Source organism: Ammospiza caudacuta, chromosome 9, assembly GCF_027887145.1.
Source record: "Ammospiza caudacuta isolate bAmmCau1 chromosome 9, bAmmCau1.pri, whole genome shotgun sequence".
Taxonomy (NCBI): Eukaryota; Metazoa; Chordata; class Aves; order Passeriformes; family Passerellidae; genus Ammospiza; species Ammospiza caudacuta.
Genome location: NC_080601.1, coordinates 5,969,674 through 5,993,137, shown reverse-complemented (window position 1 = coordinate 5,993,137; position 23,464 = coordinate 5,969,674). Strand labels below are relative to the sequence as shown.

At 50.5% G+C, this 23,464-nt stretch overlaps 1 protein-coding gene across 1 annotated transcript; it reads left to right on the top strand.

Annotated features, from left to right (window-relative positions):
* The first annotated feature begins 1,417 nt into the window (after positions 1–1,417).
* On the top strand, positions 1,418–17,678 carry LOC131561377 (microsomal triglyceride transfer protein-like). Its single transcript, XM_058810659.1, has 20 exons — positions 1,418–1,442; positions 3,178–3,271; positions 4,894–4,961; positions 6,926–7,104; positions 8,719–8,862; positions 9,323–9,430; positions 9,974–10,090; positions 10,889–11,028; positions 11,106–11,259; positions 11,427–11,584; positions 11,793–11,958; positions 12,927–13,034; positions 13,147–13,359; positions 13,456–13,670; positions 14,251–14,348; positions 14,992–15,113; positions 15,580–15,807; positions 16,085–16,209; positions 16,419–16,589; positions 17,520–17,678. Exons 1-20 carry the CDS (start codon positions 1,418–1,420, stop codon positions 17,665–17,667), a joined length of 2,781 nt encoding a protein of 926 aa, XP_058666642.1. The 3' UTR covers positions 17,668–17,678.
* The last annotated feature ends 5,786 nt before the right edge of the window (positions 17,679–23,464 follow it).

Sequence of the window (23,464 nt, the reverse complement as noted above, 5' to 3'; positions counted from 1 at the left end):
CAGGTTATTCTGGATTAATCTCACACTGGAAAGCAGCCTTCACAGCCTACTGCTCTTGGCATCACCCAGAGTTTGGAGGCTGCTGCCCAGGGAGCTCCTGAGTTGTATCTTCCTTGACAATGTTATCTGCCCCTTGTTTAATTGTGAAAACATAAATAAAATGCAGGGAACATTGGCCCAGGGTCTCAGGACTTGCATAAGTCTTCCAAAGAAAGGGAAAAAGAGCGTTTCTCCCAAACAACAGTGTTTAAAAGTTCGTGTTGTCTACATATATTTTGAAAAGGAAAAGAGGAAGAGTAAAATATCAATTACTGTGCCAGTGGTGCTCCAGCCTATTTCTGTTATCTTCTTTCACTTGTAGCATCTCTAGGAATACTGAATAAAAGCCCAAAACTAATAGAACACTGAATTCAAGCTGAATGAGAAGCAATCTGGCTGCAGGTTTGTGGCACTCCAGTGCCTGGGTTCCAGTAAGGGAGCTCATCCCCTCTGCAGTTCCAAGCCAGATCCCAAAGTCCTGAGCATCAGCTTTCAGCTTTTTGAACACTGAACTGTAAGCAAAGCTGCTGGGGAGGGCCATGCTCCAGGCACATCTGTGCCATTTCATCTCTCCAGCTCTCTCAGCTCAGCTCGGCTCTTTCCCTCTCCTTGCTGGCTTTGGCTCATGCATTTCTTGAGGGGCTGCCCTGCACTGACCAGAGCATGAACTGACCATCAGACAAACAGCTTCTGGCACTGTGGCTCTATCCTAAATGCACCATTGCCCAAAGGAATTCCAGGGCCTTAATTTCACTTAAAATGCCTTTTAAAGGAACCTGGTTTGATGCCCTCCATTTCTAAACAAGGAGTGCACAACGCTCCTGCACTTCCTGCCAGGGGCATTCTTTGAGCCTTGCAGAAAGGCTTTAAAGCAGCACAGAGCTTGTTAAGCACCAACAACTTCATCCAAAATGCAAATCAATAGCATGGGCAAAGCATGACTTAAAGCCTATTTTACAACTGAATTAAAGAGCAGTTGCATTGCCAATTGACAAGATGAGAAAGGTTTCCTTAGCAGTTGTTGAGATGACAAAGTAAGGGAGAGGATGGAGCATGGAGAGGGGGAAAGGAGGGGAAAACCTTCATTTGCGCAGTGGAGTTTTAACCATCATGGTCACACCTCAAGGACTTGCAGAAACCATTCTAATCTCAAGAAAGGAAAAGCTTCCTTGATATTTTTCATTTCAGCAAGAGCCTAAGGGAGCCCTCAGCAGCAGGACATTGGGATAACTGCAAGGCTGGTGTCTGGAGCAGAGAGAGCAGGGTGTGCTCCTCAAAGGCAGACCTTCACCCCCAGCAGCCAGAAAGCAGAAAAACAAGGAGCCAACAAAGCCTTAAGTGAGGAGTGGGTTATCAAGGGTTTTATAAGGAAAGAGCAATGTGTGGGAAACAGGACCTGGAAGGTGAGAGAGGAAGGAAAAAGGGAGACACCTGAGACCTCTTGAAATTGAAAATGAGAAAAGAAGGGAGGAGGAAAGAAAAGGCTGTGACTACATTCTCACTCAGCTGGGGCTGACTGTAAAGGTAATAGAGGGAAGCTGTAGAAAGAGGAGATTTCTTTATTGTAGCAAAGTACTGGGATAAATTCACAGGAGAAACTGTGAAATCTCTATCAGCAGCAGCTCTCTGCAAAGAGGTCAGGCATCCATTCCCCATGCCAAAACCAGGCTCGGGGAACTGGGCCAGACAACATCCCCAGGTTGATCCCAGCCTCATTTTCCAAAAATTGCTCAAAATTATCATTGTGCATTAACACAGGAAAGTCTTTCTTTCAGCTTATCAGGCTTTGAGATGCCTCAGATTGAGATGCAAACCCAGCTCCTGTCCCTTTGTTGTGCTCAGACTTTCCCCCTTTCCCTGACCCCATCTCTTTAGCAAGCAACAGCTCATCGGGAGCCAGCCAGGCCAGGGGCTTTTCCACAGCTTGTTCCAGGCAGAGGGAAGGAGAAAAATAAAGAAAAAGGAGGACAAAAGGGAGGCTGTCCTGGAAAGTGCAGCCTGGCAACCTCCAGACAATGAAACACAAAGCACTCAGACAGCTCCTTGCAAGTGGGGGGCTCACAGGGCTGGGTGGGAGTAGCTCTTTTTATACATCTCAGCACAGCCTCATCCCCAGTGTGGGCTGCTTTCCTCCACAAAATCCATAGCTGTGTGCTTGCATAGGAAATTGCTGAACAACTGCCTAAAAACATACAGGTGGGAAAGAAAGGGCATTTCTGCCTTACAGACCAGCTCAGGTGGGCTGGCTTAAAAATTACATATATAGATATACACACACACATACATGTGTGTATATATATATATACATGCATACACACACATATATATATGCATATAGATATAGATAGATAGATAGATAGATAGATAGATAGATAGATAGATAGATGTGTATGTGTGTGTGTCTGGTCCAAAACCAGGCCTGTAAATATATATTTATATACCACCAAACCTTTCAAACTCCAAAATTAACTGAGCAGAATTGATTTTTTTCCTAAAATTGTGTGGGTTTTAACCAGTTCACACAAGCACCAGTCATATTTTCCCCTTGCTCACAGGGCAGGGGATTGGCTGCTTTGCAGGAGTAGAAATCATCTCCTAAGGAGACCCCAGCTGAGGCTCATTAGGGTCATTAAAGCTCATTAGGGCCCTCAGGTGCTCACTGGTCACACCTGGGGCCTCTTGACCCACACAGCCCCAGGAAATCTCTCTGTTCAGGGATTTTGGAGACCTTTGAGTGCCACCAGTACAATCATGTGGGAGCTGCTCATCCCCCTTCAGTTTTTCTCTTCGAGGGAAGGATTGATGGAGCTTGTTGGTAGAGTCAGGGCTTTCCCTGCCACTGCAATGGCAAAAAGGGAGGTGGCAAGGCAGGAGAAGGTGCTGGGGATGGGGTGGGGGGACTTTTGGAGCTGAAGGTCATTTGGAAGAGGAGGAAATTGGGGTTTGCAGGCTGTGATGCAGCAGCCCCTGTGGCTTCCATCCAGGCGAGTGCAGCCTGGCCACCCTTTGCCAAAGTCCAGCCTGATGTCACAGCTCAGGGTGGTGAGGTCCCTGTGTGCCTCTCTGGCCTGGGCACGCTGACCTGGGCACTCTGAGTGCCCCTGCTCTGCTCTGCCCTGCTCTGCCCGTGGGTTTCAGAGCTGCCACACCAGGCCCTGCAGCCAGGATCCCCCCTGGTGGCCCAGCAGCCAGGGCCCTTCACTGGACAGAAGTGGGAGCTCACACTGGAGTGGTACACGAGGGGCTGGGGGAGCACCCAGGATTCCAGCAGCACTGACTTTAGAACCATCCATCTGAACACCCACAGGTGTCCAAAGTTCCATAAGGCACCTTTCCAAGAGCATGGCAACCCCAGAGGGATTTGAGAAGAATGCTTCACAAAGCTTTTACCTCCCTCTGGCTTCTTCTGCTTTATTCTTTTTCACAGATTGTCTCAGTGACAGAAGGAAGAAGCAGGTTTGGAGAAAAAAAACCCAGGTTTTCTCTCAGTTTTTTACATCCTAACCCTGGAAATTCTTGGCAGCCAGACCTAAACAACCAACCTGCCAAAGTTCAGCTCCCCTTTGAGGCCTCCTTATCAGCAGGTTTTTTTCACAGACTATTTCTGTTTGCCTTTCCTCTCCAGGTATTTTGTTGAGCTGCAGCCAGCAAACATTCTGGGACCTCACCTTCAGGGCTCAGACCCTCCACAACCACCTCACCCTGAAATATTTCCTTTTCCCCCATGCTGGATAAACAACTAAGGCTTCCTGTGTTCAGCAGGAAGTTTTCATGCTCTGAGAAGTGTGCTTTGCTCTCACTGCACTGCAGAGCACAGATCCCCCAGAGCCACAACATGGTTTGTGTTGGAAGAAACCTTAAAAATCACCCAATTCCAACCCCCTGCCATGGGCAGGGACAATTTCCACTATCCCAGGCTGCTCCAAGCCCTGTCCAGCCTGGCCTTGGACACTTGCAGGGATCCAGGGGCAGCCACAGCTGCTCTGGGCCATGGGCTTCTCTGCCCTTGCCAGGGGGTTGAGAGAAAATGGTCTTTAAGGTCCCTTCCACCTCAAACCATTCCATGAGTCTAGAAAAGCTAAATGAAAATACTGAAGAGAAGGATATTTTTCAAATTAAATATGGGGCATTTGTCCATAAACACCACAAAAGACCAAGTGAAGACACCACAAATGGGAAAGCTATAACTGGAATTTTCCCAGGTTTCTCTCAGCTGGATCTGCTTTCATTTTCTGATCACAGTAGAAGCCCAAAAGCCCAGTGGTGATGCAGAGCTGGGAGATTTGCCCTTGAAAATGCCAACACAGCAAAGTCCTGGGGTTCTGATCCCACTGCAATGTGCAGATCACTTCCAGAATGACACATGTGAAGTGCCCCCCTCTTCCACCCCCCCCCCCCATTCTTTTTAGCAAAAAGCCTTCCCAGGACCCTGATCTGCATCAGCAGCCCTTACTGTGGTGTCTTTAGAAAACAATTAAACTCAGCAATCAGAAGGTTCATGCACTAATAAAAACACTCTATGGTGAGTGGGCCAAGGGGTTTAGAGATGGATTTCCCAAGCCTTTCCCATTTCTTTCTGGGGGTAGCAGTGCTCCCCGTCCCCTCCAGCCTGGCCCTTTAAGTAACTTGGGCCTCCAGGCTGCAAATCCCAGTCTCCAGCTAAAAGGATGGAAAAGCTGTTTCCCCCTTCCCCCTTCTGGGGCTTTTCTTTTGAAAAGAACTGTTTTCTATCCTGTGATGGGAAGAGACAGATCTCCAAAAGACAGAGCAGCTTTCTGAGCATCCCCCTCCCGTATCAGGAGAACTGACAATTCCTCCTCCCCTCAATGCTTCTGGCTGCTCTTTTTCTCCCAGCTTTCCTCCCCTCCCGCCGGCCTTTGGCGAGCCTCAGCTGATTTCCAAACCCTCCGCGGCTGCTGGGGGTTGGTACAAAGGTTTAATTATTTCCCTTTCCTTGGGTGAGGCGGGGACAGGAGAAGGTCGGGCCCCATCGCCCGGCTCTGCTGATCTTGGCACTTTTGCTGTGCGGTTCCTCTCTCCCGGCCCCCTCCCTTCCCTGCTCCTGCCCTCTGGATGGGCCCTGGAGCCCACCATGGACCCACAGGCACTGTGGGGATGCTTGTGCCTGCTTTGCTTTTCCCTCCTGAGAGCAGCAAAAGGTAAGAGAGGCTTTGGGCTGGTTGGGGACCAGGGACTCGATGGGGTCCGGATGCCCGGAGAGGTGAGATGCTCATCCCAGCATTTATCCTCCCAGGCTGCAGCCAAGCAGGGAACAGGGACTGGCAAACTGCACACAGTGTGAGCATCTCCTGAGGCTGGGAAATTCTGGGGATTGTGGAAGTCCTTTCCATAATGGGATGGGGAAAATCAGAGAGCTGGAGCTTTTTAAACTGCACAGAGTGCAGAACCGTGAAAATTCCTCAGTCTGTCTGACAGAGGAAAGCCCCAGGGACTGAGCTGGACTTCCATTGATTCATTTGTTGTTAAAAGAAGCAAAGCTGTAAAACATTTCAGAAGTCCAGCAAGTGCATCAAATTTGCAAGAGAATTTCCAGTGACTTCAGAAAACAGATTTGACTGCTTTTGTCATGGCAAAGGCAACCACCCCCCCTTCAATCACACTTGTATATGAGCAAGAGAAGGGACTTCAAATAAGTCTAGAAAAAAAAGATTAAAGCAGAGAGTTTTGAACTAAAGCTATCCCACCAACTTCCTTTTGCCTTAGCACGGAGACAGTGATTTAATTAAAAGTTAGAAGTTCTGATGGAAAACTCATAATATGAAGGATTCTGCTTCTTTTCTCCCCTAAAAGTGTTGATTGTACCCCATTTAATGCCCAGTGCTGAAAAGGCACTGGAGATATCCCTCCTGCCCATGGGCAAGCTAAGGAAACCTCCCTTCAGGATTAAAGTGTGTTTCTTGGGCATTTCTACAAGTGCCCAGGCAGAGCTGCTGCTCCAGCCATCATTTCTGAGGCAGGGCTGGAAACACAAGCAGGAATCAGCTGTCAGCCTGGAGATCACCCAAATATCCAAACCACAGGCACAAATATTTGCCCAGGAAAACCTTCCCATCAGCTAGCCTGCCCTCCCAGGGGGTGCAGTGACCCAGGTCATCAGCACCTGCGAGTCCAGGTGCCCTCTGGGATGGAGGTGATCCATTGTCACCATCGAGTCAGGAACAGCAGTGGAAGTGACACAACTCCATACTGACCAGAAGACCAAACACTTACTTTATTACAGTCTCGTGATATTTATAACCAACATAATTCATCCAGAACCTGACTGATTTTTAATAACACCTGTCACCCAATAGGTTAATTAAGGAACTGCTGTTGTAGGGGTTTCTCTCGTGTGGGTGTAATTAGTATTGACTCTAGGATGCAGAAGGTTAAACTATTGTTTTATTTTTTTATACGATAAAATTATTATATTTTTAAGCAACTCATAACTTTCTTTAGTTTGTTTGATACAGCTTTGACCTTGTTGGCTAACTAATTAAAACACTATTACTCTTTGGTAAATAAATCTCTATAACACATTCTATATATGCTTAGTAACAGGTGTAGCAGGTGGAGATAAGAATTGTTTCAATTCTTTCTCTGAGCTTTTTCACAGCCTTCCCCAGGGATAAATGCCTGGGAAAGCCTGTGCCTGCTCTCTGTGGCCAGAGAGCTGCTGCCACAAGGGACCTCCATTCTAAACACCTCATGAAAAACAACTGCTCAAAACACCAGCTGCAAAACCTGAAGATAAGAATTGTTTTGATTCCTTTCTCTGAGCTTCTCACAGCTTTTCCCAGGACGATGCCTGGGGAACTCTCTGTTTCTCTCTCTCAGCATCCACAATCCATGACTGCTTCCCTCCAACACTTCCATCTTTCCCCAGGGAATCTGCTGCCTTCTTTCCATCCCAGGAGCCTGTATCAGTACCAGTACTCCCTGGCTGTCCAGCTGCAGCACACCTCCACACCATCCCCGTGGGGAGCCTGGCTGCAGGCTGAGGCACTGATCTGTCTGCAGCAGCTCTGGAGGGACCCAGGCGGGGAGGAGCTGCTCCAGCTGCAGGTGGGTACAGGGGGGTAGAGCCATCCCAGCTAGGAATTCCTGCTGGGAACACCCCAGGAGCTGCAGGTGTGTACAGGGGTGTACAGCCATCCCAGCCAGGTGTTCCTGTACAGGGGTGTACAGCCATCCCAGCCAGGGGTTCCTGTACAGGGGTGCTACAGCCATCCCAGCCAGGGGTTCCTGTACAGGGGTGTACAGCCATCCCAGCCAGGGGTTCCTGTACAGGGGTGTACAGCCATCCCAGCCAGGGGTTCCTGTACAGGGGTGCTACAGCCATCCCAGCCAGGTGTTCCTGTACAGGGGTGTACAGCCATCCCAGCCAGGGGTTCCTGTACAGGGGTGTACAGCCATCCCAGCCAGGGGTTCCTGTACAGGGGTGTACAGCCATCCCAGCCAGGGGTTCCTGTACAGGGGTGCTACAGCCATCCCAGCCAGGGGTTCCTGCTGGGAACACCCCAGGAGCTGAAACCCTGTTGGTTTTTCTGGGTCTGGATTGAAGGCATTTGAGACAGTAGCTCATGTTCAGACTCAGGGGTCTATTATTGCTTATCAGTAAAACAGTCTCACTGCTGTGAGTTTGGCTGCTGTGGTCACCAATTGTTGTGGTGTTGTGGGTCCCCAGGCTGAGGTGAGAGATGAGAATCTGACTCCAAGTTCTTCGAAGACTGATATTGTACCTCTTTGTCTCTCGCTCTTTGTCTCTCTTCTTCTTCCACACCTTCCTTATTTCACATCCTCTTACACAATACTAAAGAAAGAGAGAAAGGAGACATCAGGAGGATAGACAAGAATGAATAGTAAAACTCATAACAGACTCAGAGAGTCCAACACGGCTGGCTGGGATTGGTCATTAAGTAAAAACAATTCACATGGAACCAATCCAAGATGCACCTGTTGGTCAGCAACCTCCAGACCACATTCCAAGCAATCAGATAATTATTGTTTACATTTCTTTTCTGAGGCTTCTCAGGAGAAAAATCCTGAAGGGATTTTTCAGAAAATATCACAGTGACAGGCAGCTTTTCATTAGAAGGCAGCAAATGGCCAACAATCTCTTGTTCCAAGGGCTTTTAAGACTCAACTATCCAATGAAGAACTGACACCTGGATTATTTTCCCTTTTAACCCAATAGCTGATCCCAAAGAGCTGCAATGGGGACTTTTCCACCCAATTACAAAATGCCACCCAAACCCATGGAGAAGGAGGAAGAAGCAGTATGAAGAAGAAACCCAGGATGACACCCTGTGCCCTCCATCTTTCTTCCATCCACAACACACTAAAAATTCCAAAACCTCAATTTCTCACCAAGTGACACACCTACACTGCTCTCTATAATCTATTGCACACTTTTGTGGGTTCTGGTCTATTCTGGAGCTTAGGAAACTTTCTCCATGGATGAGGGTCGGAGTCAGTGCTCCCCTGGGGGTCAAGACACCCCAGAGCACACAGAGAAATATTCCCACTGCTCTGGGTTTCCACACAACCCCTTCTGTTTCTAGCCCACGCCAGCTGAAAAATGACCTCTCTGACCAAATTCACTGCCTGCAGGGGAAATGCACACCAGCTTCAGAGCAGACACTTGGTCACTGCTTTCTGCATCTTCTGCTGTTGTAGATCCATGACCTGAAGGCCCAACACCAGCCAGAGGAGCAGAGGAGCCAGGACAGCAGCGGAGGCTCCCCTGTAGAGATTGCTCTGAGCCCAGAGGCACAGGCAGAGCTCCAGCAGCCAGTGTTCATCTCCTGGAGCAGTGGCAAGGTCAGCTGGACACCTCCTGGGCCTGTTCATGCCCTCTGCAAAGCATTCCTGTCCTCATCCTAGATTTTCTGGGCTATGAGGCCCATGGGAGCTCCATCTCCACCTCTGATTTCAGAGCACTGGCCAATGTTGGACCCTACAAGGAGTCCCGTGCTCCAGAAGGACTCAGCTGGAGCTGCAGAATCCCATGTTAAAGCTCTTCAGCCCTAACCATGGGATATAAGCTCCTTTCTGGCCTTCTCCTCTGAGGCTGTGGGACCCCAGGGTGGGAAGGAAAGGGAAATTTTGTGTTCCTGCATTCACAGACCTCACGCTATTGAGGGATAAGGGCCTCCTTGAGAAAATTCCTCGGGGGTCTGCAGGGTGTTCTCAGGTTCCCTTTTGTCAGGGAAGGCAGCAGGGAGCCTGCAGGGACCCCAGAGATGTCCCCTCAGCCAGGCACCCCCTCCTGCCCTCCCAGGTCACAGCTTTCTACGGGAATGAAGCAGAAAACATCCTGATCTCCAACCTGAAACGAGGCATCACCAGTCTGTTCCAGCTTCAGCCCCATGCCGGCACCACAGTGGAGGTAGGTCCAGAGCTGGGACCAAAACCCAGAGATGGACCAGGAGAGCTGGCCCTGGAGCCCAGCCAGCCCACGAGCTTCAGCAGAGGGGGCAAAATTCAGGGTAAATAACATTGCGTCTGCTGCTCCAACCGGGCTGTGAGCAAGGGTGACTCTTGGAAAGGCAGAAGAGTTAAAATAAAATAACCTAATTTTCAGCAATTGGCACCCCTTACAAAATCACAGCTTTTCCCTGGACAGTAGGAACAGCAGAGAAAAAACTCCACAAGCATTCCTGCCAACAGGATTTGCTTTGCCAGCAGCCAGCTGGAATGACCTGTGAACAACATGAAATAACCTCAGAATCCCAAATGCAGTCACAGGGGTGCTTAATTAAATCTTAATTTAGAGCCTGAATTTACAAAGATGGACTTGGAGCTGTCCAACCACCCTCTGATTTGTCCCACATTCTGGATTTTAGCTGCTGTTCTCTTTGCTGGGTTGGCCTTTGTGTCTGTCCCCTCCACAGAGTGTTTAACACTCGTGGTCACTCCTGTTTGTTTTCAGGAAGATGCCTCTGGAAGCTGCCAGGTCACCTACACCGTGTCCAACCATTCCATCACCAAGACCAAAGATCTCCTCAGCTGCTCGAAGCCAAAGTCTGGATTCACCTCCATGAACAAAGCAAGTCCATTGCTCTCACTGTGGGGGGCTCAGCAGGGCCACCCCTAAAATCCTTTGGCAGGTGGGCTTGGATTCCCATTCCCAGCTGGCTTCAGCCTTCGGCAGCAGCTTGGGATGGGACTCTTAGACCCATCCCCAAAGTGGGATGCACCAGCATCCCTCAGGAGGGTCTCGAGGTGGGAAGGAGCAGCAAAGGTGCTCTGGGTCACCCCATCCCCGCTCCTGTTATCAGTTCTGAGCTGTCAGCTGATCTTGCTTGGGAAGCTGCAGATGCAGGGATGGTTTCTGGGTCTCATTGCATGGGGGATTATTTTGACAGGATTCTGTTTTGCTGAAAGCAGTAGCCTGTGCTCAACCCTGACATGAACAGAGGAAATCCTGTGGGTCTTGATGCAGTCATACCTGCCATAACCAAAATTTACGAGTTTTTTTGAAAATATACTAATTCTACTGAATTCAGTATAAAAGTGGACATTCCCATGGAGATCCCAGGGGCCCTGGCAGGGGTCTCAAGACCTCCTTGTTGTGCAAGTCCCTGTGGTGTCACCCCTCTGTCTGCCTGCATCAGCCATGGCTGGGGGCATCCCCTTGCTGCTCCTCACCTGGTGGTGCCTTCTCCCACACCTGGGAAGAAGGTGGGCTCTGATGGATTTTCCTTTCCTACATTTTGCAAGTGAAGTAGGTGACTTGGTGGACTGGAAAGTTCTTTTCCTGCTAATGTAAAGAGATAAATCTCCTGGGGAGAGGCCAAGGGGAACAAAAGGTTGCTTTTTTCCTCATTGCCTTTCCTTTCCCAAGATTTTTGGAGTGGAGTGGCAGCCCTCCAGCAGAAGCCAGTACGTGGTGAGGGACAGCCTGCTGCAGTCAGTCCTGGCAGAGGAAAGCCACGTGGTGGCTCCAGCCCTGAGATCCCGCTCTGGCATCAAAATCAGCTCAAGGTGAGGGATGATCCCAACCCCTGGCCATGGAGGGTGGGAATCACAAAACTTCCCACTGACTGTTTCTGCCTTCCCAGGCAGCAGCTCCAGCTGGTGTCTCCTGCAGTGCCTGGGCTGGCAGAGGTGTCTGGACAGAGCTTTGAGGATGTGCTGGCTGGCACGGGGGCACGGCCCCAGCCCCTGGGCACGGCCAGCCTGCCCTTCAGGAGGGTCTGCACCCACTGCCCGTCGGTCAGTGATGCTGCTGAGCCCCAAAACTCCCCCTCAGGCTGGGCACTCGTGGGGTTTGGGGTTAAACCCCGGTGGTGCTTTTGGAGGGGCTGCTTTGGTGCAAATGTTACCCTGTGATAACGTGGGAAAAGAGGCTAAATCCCCCCTAACAAACCTCACCTTTGCAGCTGAGAGCCTTCCTGAAGGCGTTTGACAGGCAGAGAGTCAGAACAGACACCTCGAGGGTGGCGACAGCCTGGCAGTTCCAGAGGTTCATCCAGATGCTGCGCAGTGCCAAGAAGAGGGATGTGCTGCAGCTGCTGAGGAGAGCCCCCGAGGAGGCACGGTGAGAACCCCTGGAGCTGTGGCTCCAAAATTCCGAGCGCTGGGCAAGACAGATGGGGATGGTTGGTGCTGCTCCATGGCAGCTTCTCCATGCTCCTCCATCCTGGCTAGTGGCAGTGTTCTCTGGCTTCTCCTAATGCCTGTCCTGTCCAAGCACTGCAGGGTTTTTGTGGGCTGTGCCTCTGCTGATTTCCCTCCTCCTGCTCCAGCCCCTTCCTGGTGGAGGCAGCGGTGGCCACACAGTCGGTGGCTTCCTTGGCAGCGCTCTCAGAGTTCCTGGATTTCAGCCAGGAGCCCAAATCCCTCCTGGAGAAGTTCCTCTATGCAGCAGCTTTCTCTCCCCGGCCTTCAGGAGAGCTTCTCCAGCTCGTCCTGGTGAGTATGGACATCTCCCTCTCTTCCCCATCCTGGGATGGATCCACACACACCATGGAACAAGGGAAACCTTTCTGTAGAAATTGATTTTCCTGCTCATGGGTTTGGTTCATGTGCATTTAGTGGGATGGGAGTAGATGATTTCCAGAGCAAAAGAATCCAGCAGAAGATGCTTTGTATCAGTGCATTAAAGATAATAAAATCTCAATTTAGAGCCCGAGCATTTTATCCAATTAAATCATGCATGGCCTCCTTCAAGGCAGGTAAGAACTAGTTTTCCCTGACTGTGGGAATCCACAAAATCAGAGGGTTTTGGGGAAGCTGCAAAAGGCAGGCCCCAGAGACAGCAGAACTGTGATTAGAGCTAAGCAGCAACCATGAGAATGGTCAGCAGAAAAATTATTGAAAAAGTAGAAAAGGAAGGACAAATAGAACAATGCTCTGTGTATTAACACTTGTCTAGAATAACTCCCTAAGCTACAGAAAAGTTTATCTAGTGAGACATTAGGAAGGTTGAAGTTTAATAATGGAGCTCTGTGCATTGTGTTTTAAGGCTTACAAGCAGGTATTGTATTTGAAATAAGCAAGCATTGTGTTAACCAAAGGTACCTGTGCTTATAGTGGTTGGATGGAACTACTGTCAATGTGCTTTTGCTTTTTGTGATTGGTCAAGAAGCTTATAAGTAAGTTGTAACACTAAGTTTTTTGGCCTGCTGCCTGGGATGTGAGCTGGTGGCCTCTTCCCATTGTCATAACCATGTAATGAGACTGATGCTGGAAAACAAAACAGCTCAAAGCACATTTCACAGCAGCCCTGTCCTGTTTGTGATTTGTACACAGCCCCCAGCCAGTGACACCTGACTTGCTTGAGATAACAGGTAAAGCAAACTCCTTCTCTTTTTTTCCTTTTATTTTTCTCCCTAATTTCTTTTTTTCCTGCTTCCTGTTACCCCTTTCCTGATGCCCAGGACAAGCTGGATGGGAAGCAGCTGGCACCTGAGATCTGGGAGACAGGAGTAGTTGCTGTGGGCTCTCTGGTGGGCAAGCTGTGCCAGCAGAAGCTCTGTGGGCTGCAGGTGGGTCCTCTGCAGTCCTTCACACTTGGCTTTTTGGGACACCCCCCAATTCCAGGGTGCCCAGGATATCTCCTGTCCCTCACTCCCCTCTCCTCCTGCAAATCCCGAGCAGGTGGTGGAGCGTGGGGTGGAAACCATCCTCGGGGGGCTCAGAGGTGCCCAGGAGGAGCCCAGGGTGGTCATTTCCCTGCTGGCCCTGGGCAATGCAAGGCTCCCTGAGACCATCCCCACCCTTCTGGAGCACGCTGAGGGCGGTCCCACGGCTGTCACCACCGCTGCCACCTCTGCCCTGCAGCGATTCCCCGCTCCCCACATCTCCAGCAAGGTAGGAGAGCAGGTTGTGTGAGGCTTGGTGCTCCCCTCCCCACTCAAAGCCAAGCTGCTGGGGTGCCCTTCACTCTCAATTACCCCTTCCCATCAGGTGAAGCAAGTGATGAGGAGGATTTTCCACCAGAAGAGGAAGAGTTATGACAAAACCTGTCGCCTGGCAGCTGCAGAAATCCTCCTGGATAACCACCCCCTGCCCATGGATGTCATCAACATCCTGCTGGCCACCACGGAGATGGAGACAGAGGTGGCCACGTTCCTGCTGCTGAAGGTGCAGAACAGCCTGCGTGACCACCACCACCTGGCAAGGTGGGGCTTGAGGGCACAGGGACATTTTCCCTCTGCTCTGCATCCCCTTTTTCTCCTCCTCCTCCTCAATCCAGCTCGGGGGTTTGGACCAATATATCTTTAAACTGTGCTGACATCACTTCATGGGGGCTGCCTGGATATCCCTGGAGTAAAAACAGGGATGCAGATGTCACACAGCCAGGCAGAACCTGATTTTGTCATCCTGCTCCATGGCAGCAGGACCCAGGCTTGTGGGTTCAGCAGAGTCCTTGGAGGCTGAAGCTCTGGCTCCCAGGGCAGTGCACAATTTGTGCCTGCAATAATCTTTCTGTCTGCACAGAACAAACCAAGCACTCACATTTTTCAGAGCTAAGCAAAAGCTGCACAAAAATATCTGCCTGGTTTATCCTAGTAATCCAGAGGAAAAGGAAACTCCAGGGTAGCCCACGTCTAATGCTTTCATTTTTTTACTCACACTTTTCTGGGCAGTCAGCAACCATGAGAAACGCTTTGGCAAATTATATTTCCTTCTGTGGTGACCACTGACCCCTTGCCTTCCCCCCCTCCCAGTGCTGACACATCCTTTCCCTCTCTTTTCCAGGAAGATACTGAAAGACATCATGGCAGACCCACGGATCAACAATTACAACTTCTTCTCCAAAGTTGGCATCTCCTCTTCTTTCTCAGCACCTCTGGCAGGTGACAGCACAGAGGACACCTTGGTCCCCTCAGAGGGTTAAAGGAGGGGTTGGTGGGAAAAGGCAGCTCCAGAGGAGGATCCAGGTCTGTAGAATGCCCCAAAATCTCAGGGAGGTTTCTGAGAACGTCCCCCAGTACCAGAGATATGAACATGCCCTTCTCTAACACAAACTTTTGCCAAATCTTGCTGGTTTGGAAGAGGGACTTCAGCTGGAAATGAAACCAACAGCAGGTTGCTGGTGGGAGTTTCCATGCTTTCCCTGACAAGTTCCTTTGGTATTTTTAATAAGATCTCCAGAGAGGAGGATTCTTGCCCTGAGATTTAAAAGAAAGAATCAAAATTCAGAGACTGCAAAAGGCAGCGCTTGCTAAATATCTGCTGAATTCTTCACCCCTCATTTCTGCCCCTCTTCAAATTAGCTCAGTCTGGCCTTGCAGAGGGTCAGTGAAGGTGGAATATCCAGGGAGAAAAAAAAAAAAAACCAACCTTGCAATGCTGAATCATTTGAGTATTGCCAGAATGAAAGGAGTGGATGCAGAGTGGTACCACAGGTTTGGGTTGGAGGGACCTTAAAGATCATCCTGTTAGCACCCCTTCCAGCAGACACCCAGGGGTGCTCATGGGCATCTCTCTGCCCTTCAGTCACCCAGGACCTGACCTCCACTTTTGGGCTGGACCTGCTGTTTGTGGAGGGTGGATTCCTGAGGAAGAGCGTCTCCGACTTCTCCCTGCTCAGCCACGGCCAGCGGCTCCGTGCAGCTCAGGTGCCACTGAGAGAGGGGCTGGGGGCTGCAGGGGGGTGACAGCACAACCCAGGGGTGCCACTGCTGTCCCTGTGTCCCCTCTTCACCTCCTCGTGGTGCTTCACCTCTGTGCTCAGCACGTCCTGTGTCAGAAAAAGGCAAATTCCCAAATCGCTGGTGTGAAACCAGACTCCTGCTCTGGAGAGGGGAGCCTCCTGCTCCCCAAAAACCAGAGGATGGAACACTGGTACCTCAGGGTGCTCAGGGAAGGTTTGGATGCCTCAGTGGCACCTCCGGGTGCTCAGGGACGGCTTGGATGTCACACGGGTACCTTGGAGTGCTCGGGGATGGCTTGGATGTCACACTGGTACCTCAGGGTGCTCAGGGATGGCTTGGATGCCTCAGTGGTACCTCAGGGATGGCTTGGATGCCTCACCCAAGTCACTCCATCACTGATGTCCTGCTCCTGTCCACTTCTGTCTTCCAGGTGACCTTTGAAGCACAAGGGATGGAGTTGATGATGGGAGAAAACCTTTCAGACGGAGAAGAGGAGCCAGAGCTCAGGGCTGGGATGGCAGCCACCTTCTTTGACGTCCAGCTGCGGCCAATTGTCTTCTTCCAGGGATACACAGACCTGATGGGCAAGGTCCTGCTGAGCAGTGCAGAGCCCACCAGTGTGGTCAGGGGGAACCTCCTGCTGATGGACCATCACCAGGTACTGGCTGGGGAGGAAGCAGTGGCCTGTCTGCACATCCCAACTGAGCCTGTGGATGTTGCACACCACAGACACAGATCTGAGAGTGAGGTGGCACTGCCAGATGTGTCTTGGGGGTTGGTAAAGCGGTGGGATGGCTTGTTCTGCCATGGGAGACCCGTGGCTGAGGTGCAGGGTTGGGATGGACATTCCCAGCAGCCACAAGGCCCTGCTGGTGCCAGCACTCATCCAGGAGCAGGGCCTGGCCACAGGGAGCTCTGCCTTTTCCATCTTCCAGGTCATTCCTCTGCAGTCTGGCCTCCAAGTGACCGTCAGACTCCAGGGTGGGCTGGGGCTGGACATCTCAGCTGACATGGACGTGAGCATTTGGGAGCAGGAGCTGAAAACCAGCGTCAGTGCCAGGTCAGCCTGGCTCTGGGAATGGGAATACCTGGGGGGCAAGGGTGGATTTCCACTGCTCCCTGCTCTTCTCCTGGTGGGTCCAGCCTTTCCTGGTGCTTACACAGACATTTTCCATGGCCAGACCTCTAACTGAGGTGTTTATGGAGTTGTTTGGTGCCCAGCTCAGGCCATTGCTCCATGACCAGACCCTACGTGCTTCTCTCTCCCAGGGGAAGCCTTGCCATGGATTTCCAGGCTGAACTGGATTCCCCTTTGCTCCAAGCCACCCTGAGGAGCCAGACAGAGGTGGAGACCTCCATCCACTTTGACACCAAGCTGAGGTTTTCCAGCAGCCCCGTGCTCATGTGCCTGCAGCTGAGAGAGGAGCAGGTCCCATACAGGTAGCACCAGATCCTGCAGAAACATCCTGGTGGGCTTGAGAGAAAGGAGGGAAGAGGAGAGGATTAATGGTTGCACTTATTGGGTGGGAATTGATAGGGATGAGGGAAGGGCACCACAAGTTCCTGATATGGGTGGAAGCATCATCTGTGACTGTGTTCACAGGGGTTCTTGCGTATGGGAAGAGATGAGGATCTGACTCCATGTTTCAGAAGGCTTGATTTATCAGTTTATGATATATATTAAAACGATACTAAAAGGGTAGAAGCAAAGGATTTCATCAGAAGGCTAGCTAAGAATAGAAAAAGAAAGAATGATAACAAAGGCAGCTGTTTAGGACTCTGTGTCTGAGCCAGCTGGGCTGTGATTGGCCATTAATTACAAACATCCAACATGAGCCAATCACAGATGCACCTGTTGCATTTCACAGCAGCAGATAATAAATGTTTACATTTTGTTCCTGACCCCTCAGCTTCTCAAGAGGAAAAATCCTAAGGAAAGGATTTTTCATGAAAAGATATCTGCGACAATCATCCATAAGTGTTGCTCTGATTTTTTAAGATTCTCTAAGCCTTCTGATGTTGACATTCTTGTAGCAAACTTTCTCACACACTTTCTGTAAATAATTGATTGTTTTACATTCTTTTATAGAAGAGGAGAAATTTGATAGACTCTTGGTTTGTGCAATGTCATTGGAGAGGTGGCACTGTCACCCTCCAATCCACTGTCACTTTTAGAAATCTATAAATGATGGAGTCAGAAAATAAATTTCCCTTTTCCTCACCTTGAGAGCAGCAGTGTGTGCGCTCGTGTTGTTCCGTGTCCTATAGTGACACATGAGACCATCAGGAGATGGTGACTGGGAGCAGAAGGGTGAGATCCACCACCCCCACCAGAGCTCCTGACCGTGCTGCTGTCCCTCTGTCCCACAGGGAAGTGCTCTCAGTGTCCCAGTCTGCCGGGAGCCGGAGCAGCACCGCTCGGAGGGGCCGGCGCGGCGCCGTGCCCGGCAGGGAATTTGCCCTGCACCAAACCAACTCCAGGGTCTGCAACCTCCTGCTGGCTGCAGAAAAGGAATAGGGAGCCAGAGCACCTCGGGATTCTCCTCCACAACCACCTTTGAATGAGGAGAATGCTGCAATAAGGGCACCAGAAGGATGATGAGGAAGGACAAGAGGAGCTGCTGAAGAACAGACACACCCCAAGCCCCCAAACCTGCCCTCACACCCCAAAGGCTGAGATTTCCCCCTCCTGGACTCCTCCCTTTCTTGGGGCAGGGCCTTGCTGGTAGCCAAGCTTTTCCTCACGAAAAACAGCCTTGTTTTGAAAGTGGATGAGTTCCTGAGAGCCCAAGAAACCCTCCTGGAGGACTGCACCCCAAAATGCTGAGTTTTCTCCCTGTTTACCAAAGCTGTCAGGAGGGGACACATCTGCAGCCAGCTGCAAGTCCCCAGTGGGGGGAATAAATGACCTTCCCTGCCCAAGCTGAATTGTTGTCATCCACCACCACCCAACACCTCCAGGATCAGAGGGCTGGTGAGGAAAAAGCAGCATTTCTACAATTCCTTCCTGATAATAATGTGCCTTGGAAGTATTTTTAGCCCTTTTTTTTGTGGTGTGTGTGCTACAAAACAAGCTTTTTAGGAAAGAAAAGAGGGATATGGAGTATATATTCTTTTGTAATTATGAGCCTGAAATATTAGCACTGAGTCTCCTGGTTCAGGGGAGGAGACTTGCCTGGTTTCCCATCTGGAGACACTAATTACAAGTGCTTTAGTTATGTACAGAAATAAATGTCCTGTATTTTCATATTGTCTCTGTTTGACTCATAGCTGTCCTGGACATATGGAAAGGCAGAAGGAGGAGGCACTTCCAGCAAGAACCTGCTTTATAGCTCTGCATTTAGGGTGCTCCCTTTCCTCTTCCTCCTCCTCTAGAGACTGACAAAGGCAGATTTGCCATCCAGCTGATATTTACCCCAAATCAGCTGAACTCCTAGTCCCAAAGGATACCTGTCCTGCCAGAACGACCAGGTCCTGTAGCTGGGATTGGAGTTGGGAATGTGTTTCCAGACCCTTTGCAAGGGGGAGGACATCTGAATACAGATTTCACCAGTTTGCATTGCTGCTGGCAGCTTTGCTGTCCTGCTGAATCCTGATGTTTTCCAAGCCCTCCCAAGGATTTTATTTTTCCCCCAGTCCTGTTTAGATGCTCAAACACAATGAAGGACCATGGGCCTTTTGGTGAAGTCACCCATTTCCTTGGCAATGGCTCCAAACCCTCCCAGAAGGGACCTCTCAGCCCCAGGTGCCCAGTAAAGGTGACACTGTGCCCACAGAGCTGGAATGGAGTCCCCTCAGTTTGGATGGGCAGAAAGGGCCCTGGATGTGAATTTATTTTACCCAGCCTGTTCCAGTGCTTGCCAGCCCTCTCTGTGAAGGAATTTCCCCTCATTTCCAGCCTCCCCTGGCCCAGCCTGAGGCCCTTTCCCCTTGTCCTGTCCCTGTTCCCTGGCAGCACAGCCCGACCCCCCCTGGCTGTCCCCTCCTGTCAGGAGTTGTGCAGAGCCACAGGGGCCCCCTGAGCCTCCTTTGCTCCAGGCTGAGCCCCTTGCCAGCTCCCTCAGCCTCCCAGAGAGTCCCTCCATCCAGCAGCGAGGGACAGGGACAATCGGGCGGGGTTGGAGTGCCAGGTGTGACTGCTGGTGAGGATCCCCAGGGCAGCCTCTGTCCATCCATCTCCCAGGGATGTCGCAGCGCTCCTGTGGCGCCTCCAGGAGCCGCGTTCCGTGCGGAGCTGCAGAGCAGCAGTGACCTCCAGCGGCTGCAGCCGCATCCCAAACCCTCGCTCCGGCTCCCAGGGATGTCCCACGAGCGGCACAGGAGCTCCAGGGACCTCTGCGATGGACCAGGGCTGGCCCTGGGCAGCCCTCACCCCCTGAGCCGGGTTTGGGGTGGCAATGCCGTCCCCTCCTGTCTCCAGGTGTCACCTCTAGGTCGGACGTGACAAACATGTCATTAAGGTCTTAAAAGAAATAGGTTTTTTATTCTGCGTGTTCTCCAGCTTATATACTCTTAACAAAGTGTGATATTAAGTCATTAACTCCATCACAGAAACTTATTGTATTCATTGGTGCAAAGCAATTCACATCAATATAATTGATAAAAGTTTTACAGAAATTGAATAAGGCACATACACATCTACTTATGCTCATAGTCTAGCTTGCAAAAATTGTCATGTATCTTTTCTAAGATACACGCTGACAGCTTTGTCTTCTTCCTTGCTATGGATACACTCGAAAATCATTAATTGTTATTTTTTCTATTAACTCAGCTTTGCTTGCAGGCCAGCTGTCAAGCCCCTCCATATCCAGGCTTGCCAGCACAAGCAGTTTTGTGTTTTCTTTCCCCCTGCAAGTCACTCCTACTGCCAGGACATCCCCTCCAGCCTTCAGGAGAGCACATGGACACCGCCCTCCAAATGGGACAATAAAACATTGTCTGCCTGTCTGTCTGTCTGCTCCAGCTGCTGCAGAGACAAAACTACCACGAGGAAGAGTGAGAGAATGCAGCTGAAAGAATGGCGAGGATCAGCTCTCCTTGGGAATTTAATGGAGGGGCGGCTCTGAAGTGCTGGACAGAGCTCTCTCTGATCAGCCACTGCTCTCTCCTTCCTAGGCAGCCTGAAACACAAAGAATTGTATTTCCTGACTGCTGGCCCCCGGAGAGTCCTCAAACTCCACAAAAAACAACAAAAAATTTTAAAACATCAGTTTATAACTCACCAAAGCAGCGGTGGAAATCCCAGCACTGAACTGTGGCAACAGCAAACCTCACATGAAGCTGCACATCCCAAACCTCCACTGCAGGGCTGGCAGCTGCCTTGGGGCATGCACATCACAGCAGGATCCCTGCAGGGCATTCCTGGGACATGACAGCCACAGGGGAATCAGTCTGGAGCATCCCAGGAGCAGCAGCTGGCAGGGTGCTGTTATAACCTGCCCAGCTGTCAGGAGTGCAGGGACACAGCTGGGAAGCTGCACAGGACACAGCAGCAAAGCACAGCAGCTGTGCCATGAGCAGATCCCTGCAGGAAAAGCTGGGGGGAAAGCTCAGGGCCAGGGCTGGTGAGTCAGGCAGGGAAGTGGCTGAGCTGAGCCAGCAAGGCTGAGATTAAATCCTTTGGCAAAAGCCATGGGAAAGAAAGCTGAAGCTTTCCTAGAAAACTGTTCCACCCACTCCAGTCCTGGCCAAGAGTGTGTGTATTGAAGGGATGCAGTGGTTGCTGTAGGAAAATGAGCAGTGAAGAAGGTGAGACACAGCCATAATTCCAAGCACCTGCTCTGCCCCATCTCACAGAACCCAAATCCTTGACTGGTTTGGGTTGGAAGGGACTTTAAATCTCATCTCATTCCACCTCCTGCCATGAGCAGGGCATCCTCCACCAGACCAAGTTGCTCCAAGACCCACCCAGCCTGGCCTGGCCATGCCAGCAAGAAAAGCCACAACCACACCAGCTGCAAGCCTCTCCTGTCCCTTACAAGCACCAAAATCCCTCCTTGCCCAAATATTGTGGCTGCTGCAGCCTAAAGAGCTGAGGGTGTGATGAGTTGTAGTGATGCTGTGTGGAAGGGAAGCCCCAAAGAGAGGTGGAAGAGTTTTTCCATGGCAAAATCCAGGCAGGGTTTGCAAAGCACTTGTAAAAGCAGGCACTGCAAAGATCCAGAGGAATCCAGTGTGGCTGGGATTTAAGGAATGACCTGGTGGGGTCTGGGTTTCAGCTTTTGGGAGGGGCCATGAAAAACACAAGGGGAAGGATAGAGTGACTTCATTACACCAAAAGAGGCAGTGGTTCCACCATCACTCTGAGAACCAGAGGGCTGCAGGAGACATTTCAAAGGGTGTAAAGCAGGAAAGAGGAAAATAAAGGCTTTTTTGAGGGATTGCAGCAGCACCAATGGCCACCAATGAGGTAAACTGTCAATCACAGTGAAGTCAATCACCAACACCTGAAGTTTCCACAGGAAGCCCCAATTTGAGTGAGGTGACTTTAGAGCAGCTCCCACACCCCTGAGGGCAAAGCCACGTTGTTCTCACCTCCCTCCCATGCAGGTGCCACCAGCTGGGCATTGCCACCATGGTCCTTGATAAAAAGTGGCCCTGGGGACCACCCAAGTGTCCCCTCCCAGCCCTGCCCTGTGTGCAAAGGGCAGGAAGCAAGGCAGGAGTGGTCCTTGAGGGGGAATTTCTGCTCTGAGGATGGAGTGGAGCATCCATGAGCTGGGACAACTGAGGCAGCACCAAACCTTTCAGAGAGTTTCCCTAAAAACCCCAGCAACAGGAACTGGGTTTTGGCATCAAACAGGAAAAGGGGGGCTGCCAAAACACACCCTGACACTTCCCTCTGGCCTCATCCCCACCCTGGTTTCACCTCTCTACATTTTCTACCTGTCTGTGGCATCAGGGGCTCTTTTTGGCCTGAACCAGTGACAAATCAATATTTATTTTTGCACTGGTTTAACTGTTTATGTGTGTGTATCTATATATGACAGTGTTCACAGGGGTCTTGGGATGAGGGAAGAGACGAGGATCTGACTCCATGTTTTAGAAGGCTGATTTATTATTTTATGATATATATTACATTAAAACTATACTAAAAGAATGGAAGGAAGGATTTCATCAGAAGGCTAGCTAAGAATAGAAAAATAAAGAATGATAAAGGTTTGTAGCTCGGACTCTCTGTCTGAGCCAGCTGACTGTGATTGGCCATTAATTACAAACATCCAACATGGGCCAATCCCAGATGCACCTGTTGCACTCCACAGCAGCAGATAATCAATGTTTACATTTTGTTCCTGAGGCCTCCAGCTTCTCAGGAGGAAAAATCCTAAAGAAAGGATTTTTCATAAAAGATGTCTGCGATATCTATATATATGTACCTCTAGAGATGTTCTTCCTCCTCAAATCAGCAATGTGAAATTCTGGCTGATAAAGAGGAGGAACTGGGTTGAAGTAACACAAAGTAAATCCATTTCAACAACCATATATGGGTCACGCTCTTACTTCCACCTCCACACACACATCCCCAAAACAGATCAACAGCAAGAGATTTTTATGTGGATTTATTTTTATTTTTTTACATTATGTTAGAGTTAAAAAAAAAAAAAGAACCCAACAAAATTAATAAATATTAAAAGTTAAAAAGCTCTGAATCTCATATGTACAAAACTTTATACATCAAGGTAACACTGGACAAGGTTACAGCACAGGAATGACTCCATGCACCCCCCTGCCTTAGGAGGGTGCAGGGACCAGAGTCATCCTCTCCTCCTGGAGGCAGAACCAGAGACAGGGCAAAGCCACCCAAGCTCAGCCTGCCTTCAGCTGGAATAAATCCCCCTGGATCCCTGGGAGTGTCCAAGGCCAGGATGGAGCAGCCTGGGTAGTGGAAGGTGAGGAGGACTGGAACCAGATGAGCTTTACGGCTCCTTCCAGCCCAAAGTACTCCAGGATTCCGTGAGACACACAGAGCTGGGTGCCAGCCCTGCAGCACCACCACCCCAGAGCACCCCCAGCTGCTGGGGGGGTTATCCCAGCCTGCTTTAGATCTCCCCCAGCTCTCAGGTGATCCTGAGGTCAGGATCAGCACCCGCAGTGCAGCCCGCTGCCCAGACACCCCCAGGGACTGGGCCAGTGCCCAGCCCCAGCTCTGCCCTGAGGGGTAGGGAGGGACCACTGCAAATATTCCTAAAGCAATAAAGCACCAAAGCCTAGGCCAGCAAGGAAGGGAGGGGAGCAGTGGGAATTTCGGAGGAAGGCCATCACAGCCCATTTTTTGGGGGAAAGAAGGTCTTTTTGTTATGCTCCTTGCAGAGCAA

What these genes read in the sequence shown, in the direction of transcription:
- LOC131561377 (XM_058810659.1), top strand. Translation starts at nt 1,418, where the DNA reads ATGTGTGGGAAACAGGACCTGGAAG. An exon ending in ACCCTCCGCGGCTGCTGGGG is followed by an intron (nt 4,962 to 6,925) that starts GTTGGTACAAAG and finishes ATCTTTCCCCAG; the next exon opens with GGAATCTGCTGCCTTCTTTC. An exon ending in AGCGGCTCCGTGCAGCTCAG is followed by an intron (nt 15,114 to 15,579) that starts GTGCCACTGAGA and finishes TCTGTCTTCCAG; the next exon opens with GTGACCTTTGAAGCACAAGG.